This window comes from Myodes glareolus, chromosome 4 (genome assembly GCF_982192425.1).
Source record: "Myodes glareolus chromosome 4, mMyoGla1.1, whole genome shotgun sequence".
Taxonomy (NCBI): domain Eukaryota; kingdom Metazoa; phylum Chordata; class Mammalia; order Rodentia; family Cricetidae; genus Myodes; species Myodes glareolus.
This window is the reverse complement of record NC_142029.1, coordinates 69500339-69505918: the sequence shown is the minus strand read 5'-3', so window position 1 is coordinate 69505918 and position 5580 is coordinate 69500339. Positions and strand designations below refer to the sequence as shown.

At 50.9% G+C, this 5580-nt stretch overlaps 1 protein-coding gene across 1 annotated transcript; it reads right to left on the bottom strand.

The window, feature by feature from the left end:
- Positions 1–564: 564 nt before the first annotated feature.
- Positions 565–4189, bottom strand: Bsx (brain specific homeobox). Its single transcript, XM_087905066.1, has 3 exons — positions 3928–4189; positions 1850–2046; positions 565–804 (listed from the first exon to the last, which is right to left on the bottom strand). The coding sequence occupies exons 1-3, from the start codon at positions 4187–4189 to the stop codon at positions 565–567; spliced, it is 699 nt and encodes a 232-aa protein (XP_087761192.1).
- Positions 4190–5580: the final 1391 nt, after the last annotated feature.

The following is a 5580-nucleotide window of genomic DNA, read 5'->3' as shown; positions in this document are numbered from 1 at the left end:
CAGGTAGGGGTGTGAGCAGAAATAGTGAAAAGTCGCCAACAACTCTGTCAGGACACTGAAGGTTTAAAGGATCCGGCGTGGCTCTGCCTGGATCCCCGCATGACCGCAGCCACCTGGTCCCTTTATCTGCAATCATCTGTACTGCTTAAGGGAGAGCTACTGTCCAGGTGCAGAGACCGCGCGCGGGTACAGGATGACAGAACTAGGGGACAACTGGCTGAGAGATGAGAATGGAGAGGTTCTGTATCGGCAGCGGGAGGAAAGCTCTGTCGAATTGTAGAACCGCGAGTCCAGCTGCCAGTTTGGGCTACGACACTGGGCAGGTCCTGGGCTCTGAAGACGCCGGGCGCTGGAACCAGCGATCACACTGGTGATTCCCGGCCGGGACAGGATGAGGTTCAGGAGGAAGCTTGGGGGTGGGTCGCGGGCGGCTGTAGGTTGATGAATGGGCTGCGTCTGTCCTTCCAGCCCGGGCGGCTGGAATAGAGTCTGGAGTTTCGGCGAGTCTTTCCGCCCGGCAAGGTCCCCGCGACCTTTTCTCCCGGGTATCCCCAGCATGGCCATTCAGAGCACGTGCGGCCCTGAGCTGAGCTCGCCTTCGTCCCCAATGTCCACCTCGTCCTCCGGCTCAGTAAGCACGAAGGCGCCGGCAGGCAGACTCAGCCGAGCGTCGGTGACGGCGGCCTCTGGGGCACGGGGGCTGCCCTCGGGGCTCTCAGGCCCGTCTGCGGCTTTTGGTTCGTCTTGAGTTTTCCTCAACTGCTTTTTATGCTTCATCCGCCGGTTCTGGAACCACGTTTTCACCTAGTTTAGGAGATACAAACAAAATCGTGTCATTCCTCAGGCAAATGGTGACAGAGCTAAGACCTGGGCGAATGGTGGCGTTTACGTGAAAAGGCCCTCTGTCTACTGAATTTAATACGGTCCTAACGTTAGGGTCCCCTTGCGCTTTGGGCAAAATCACACATTATCGCTTTAGGCTGAATGAGAACCTAAGGCTTCCAAGAGAGATTGCCCCAGAATAGTGATGAGGGTCAGCAATGTGGATGGTAATTAATAAGGGTAAGTGCTGGATGAAAAAGGCTCTCCTTTACACTCAATTTAGGAACCTGTGATGGAGACAACCGAATCCTGGGCCCAACAGACCTTGTGGACCGAAAGACAAGAATGGAGGGAAGGGACCGGTTTTTCTTGGAGAGAGTATTAGTCTCCGCTCTGAATGACTAATGATTTCACAGCAAGATCATGAGAAGGAATAAAGGAAGAGGCTGGGGGGTGGGGGGGATGAATAGGACAAAGGAGAAAAACTAAAAGCAGACACTTTAACTGCGGTGTGCCAAAGCCCTGGGGGACCTAGGAAGACTTGCAGCTGGGAATGGCGGACTGAAATAAGTACATGGGGGAAGGGCAGTGAAGAGGGGTAAAGACGCTTATAGTGGTGGTGAAAGCTGGTAATCCACACACGGAGGTTGAGGCAGAAAGATGGGGCTTTGCGCCACCCTGGACTACACGAGGAAACCCTTTCCAAAACAACAAAAAAACTGTTTAAGCTTCTCCAGAAACAAGAACCCTCTAACTCAGCTAGTCACCCGCTTAGTTGGAAGAGAAATAGAAATAACCATTAACTTGGAGGTGACAGCAGAATCACTCGAAGTGATTTTTTTCCTCCCAATAGAGCCGGGTAGATAAATCTAATGTGAAAATTGGGTATAAATTCTGTCGGGTCTCGGGGATAACCTGAAAGGATAGGGGAGAGGTACATTTTTATTCCATGGTTCTGGAACTGTTCAGAGATGAGGGGAGAAGAGCAGGACGCAGAATACGGGGCTTCCTCCCCGCTCCTGCCCACCTGAGTCTCGGAGAGACTGAGGGCTGTGGCCAGCTCCACACGCTCTGGTGTCGACAGGTAGCGCTGGATTTCAAACCTTTTCTCCAGGCCGGAGAGCTGCGAGTCAGAAAATACGGTGCGAGCTTTGCGGCGGCGGCAATGCTTTCCCGGCAGCTCCGCATGCTGCGGGTGCGGGAACAGTGCCGGGACCGGCACCCCTACAGAGACAAGAGCAGTTCGTTGGACAGAACCCACAGACCCAGGAAGTAACTTCAGCCTCCCAATTTCACTCCACTCCGGTGCCCAGCATTCCCCGAACACCTATCTCCCACTTGCCTCAAAGCTCCGGGAGCCCATCTCTCTATAACTCTAGGACAGTGGGGAGAGGATCCTAAAATAGCGCTTGGAGATCTCTTCCTAGAAGACCATCCCAAAATACAAACAATAAACAAGTAAAAAAGAAAAGAAAAATAGAGCAAAGATCCAGAGAGCTTAAAAAAAAATCTTCCTGGGGAGACTTCCCCACAGTGCGCATCCAGTTATCTGCTGGGCCTTGCAAAGTTTTGTCGCGGAGTCCGATGGTACCGGAGCTGTCCACTCGCTTCCACCCAGATCTCTACAACACCGGCTAGATAGGACCTGGCCTTCTCAGCCCTGAAAAGCATCTTTCCCGGGTCGCCCTTACCCTTACATCAACAAAACAAAACAGCGTAAAAAAAAAAAAAAAACAAAACCCGCTTATCCAGAGAAAGTGTGGCTGGCACTCGCCCCCGACATTTCCTTGTTAGTGGCAGGGTCGCCCTGGAGACCCTGCTCTGTAGTCTGATCCTAAGCTTTGCCCTCCAACTTCAAGCCCCCCGAATCAGGAGAGCTAAGGCTCTTTTTTCTGGTAATCAGAAGAGGACGCTTCCATTTCGCGACCCTCTCAGTTTTCCTCAATGTTTTAGACGCTCCAAGAATACAGGCCTCAGACTCCAGTATCTACCAAGCTGTTTTAGCCCCACGGATTTTGGGCAATACCATCCCTGAAAGAAGAGTTCGTTCTCCGCCGTGTGTCAAAGCTAGGGAGCAATGCAGACCTCGACGGGTATCTCAAAATCTCCTCCCTAAGCTTGCGCTTGAGAGTGGGTTTATACATTTTTCATCTTTTTTTTTTTTTTGAATCCTAGTGCCCACATTTCACACATTGCCTGCTCCCTTCCCTCAGCTCCCACTGGAGCGAATTCACTATTGTGCTCAGCATCGGGAGTAGAAGAATTTTTTTCTAGTCTAGCTGGACCAAAAATGTTAGGGAAGAAAGTGTGCATGTAGCCTAAGAGACACGAACAAACGAACCTACATGTTCACCGGCATCTTCAGGCCCACTCTTACTTTCCCAGTCCCCACTCCTTGCCAAACACTAAACCTGAAATACCATAACAACGGATCTCAGCTACTCTAGCAACTGGGCCAGAAGAAGGAAAGCCAAGCAGACTGACCATGAATTAAATGTGCTGAGCCTTGGAAGCAATGGTTCAAGAGCTACAGCTCTCTTCCTGCCAGTCTGAATCTTCTTTCTTCAGACTACCCCAAGCCCTCCCTCACTTCCATGTCCTCTGCAGAATCAGCCAATGTTTCTGACCCAACCTAGCTGAAGAGAACTGGCCAAGTGAAGCCTTTTTGGTCTCTGCACTACAAAGTTCTGGGGGATTCCCTGGGACAAGATGACCGAGGACCTCCTTCTGAGATGGAAGAAGTTGGGGGGGGGGGTAGAAATGAACAAGTTGGCCTGGAAGAGTGGAGTAAGACTGAGTACTGCCCACCAGGAATATGATCGCATTCATCACTCCAGCTGCCTCTAGCCAGACACAATCCCCATCCCATCCCGTCCCGTTTATAAAAACTGTTTAAGTAACCACGAATCCTGTTCCCCTCAGTTGGCATGCCTCAGGGGAGCTCTTCTTCTCTCAGACAGGCCCCCAACCTTCTACTGTTGCAGAAGGAGGGAGGCCACCCGACCAGATCTGGTCTCTGGGGGCTGTGCTAAAATAAAACAAAATAAACAAACAAAACCCAGCTGGCCCTGTCTCTCCCCACTCCTGGGGGCTTCTGATACTTACCCGAGGTGGTCAGGAAATAAGGATGATGGTGGTCCCCCTTATGCAGAGGGTGATGGGCATGAGGGGTGAGGAGGGTGGGTGTGGGCATAAGGGGGTAGCCATAGTCTAGCAAAGGCACCCTAGAGGCCAGAGAGCTCGTAAAGTGGTCAGGGGCCACCTCTCTCAGCGGCTTGGGCTTGTGTAGGAGAATGTCCTCTATGAAAAACGACGTGGGCCTCTGAGAAGATGCCGGATGGAGAGGGGAGGTGAAGTTGAGATTCATCTTGCTGGAGCGTCTGTCACAGGGTGAGGGCCAGGACAAAGTGTAGAAGGCAGACAGCTTCGCAGCTGGCCTAGTCGAAAGCCCGCACCTGCTCCTGACCGCCTAGGCTCAGATCGCGGCTGCTCTACCGACCTGGGCTATCCCCGGTGCTTGTCTTCTTGCCTCTCCAGCGCCTGGGTAGGTTGGTTCTGTGTGTTAGAGAATTGGCAGCTTGGAGAGGGGAGCCGAGAGAACCAATAGCGAGGCTGCGGAGGCAGAGGGGAGGGTGGGGTGGGCTCGGGGCGGGGCGGGGATCTGTCCGCGGTGCTGAATGAGCCTGGCCAAGCAGGGAGCGCTGAGCTCAATGGGTTCGGTTCCTAGCAGGATTCTCGACCCCAATTTCTGCCCCTCCCCTGCAAGAACTGCTGTGATCCGTCTTTTTAAAAGACATGAAAATGAATTTTTTCGCCGTTGTTTAACAAACAAGAATACCAAAAGGGTCCCAATAGCGTTGGAATAAAGCACTTACTCAAGCATTCGGGCCTGTTTGGTTTTTAAAGAGTTTCAGAAATGGGTAACAAAGGAGGAGAAAGTGAAGAAACAACCATGCAGACTGTCTGCTGACACACGGAGCTGCTAGAGTTGGGTTACATTGACAGGAGGGATGACTGAATTGTTGGGGAAATAAAGATGATGGTGAAGAGTCTTAACCTGAAATTTAGGGAATGGATGGGGGGTCTACGTCTATCACCCAAATGACTTGGTCATTTAAAATCTGCCCACAGTCACCTTCGCTGTCACCCTCCATGCTGCTCTTCACGTCAATCATATGTTGCTGTTGTTTTTGTTTTGCTATTTCTGCTACACCACCCATTCCAGCCACAGTCCTCCCCCATCACTGCATTAGATTTTATCCCCTGTCTCTCTCCCCTGCCTCTTTCCTTACTCTTCTTTCCAATCTTTTCCCTCCTGTTTGTCTTTTTCTAATCTGTCGCATTTATTTCCCTGGAGTCAATTTGCTAAAATTAAGGTGATCATCTACAGCACAGCAGGGGTAATTTGGGCTCGCATCTCTGAAAATTGCTCTAATTATTGATGTTAAACTCGGGGAAATTAAAAGAAGCCACTTCTCTTCCATCTCCCAATTTTTAAGCTCTAATTTGTTGATATCTAGTCGTCATCACAATTCCAATCACTACTGCTAATAGCAAAAGTGTCTTAACAGAGACTGAGTCCTCACAACCCATGCTATTAGATAATTAGAGGGGGTGCTGCGAAGTCAAGTGTTAATCCTTGGGCGCTGCAGTAGGATTTCCATCTGATCTAGCAGGTAGAACAAATTAATTACCAGAATCAATTAGGACCCAAACTTCAGGGCTCCGGGAAGTGGAAGTGTCCTATTCCACACGGAC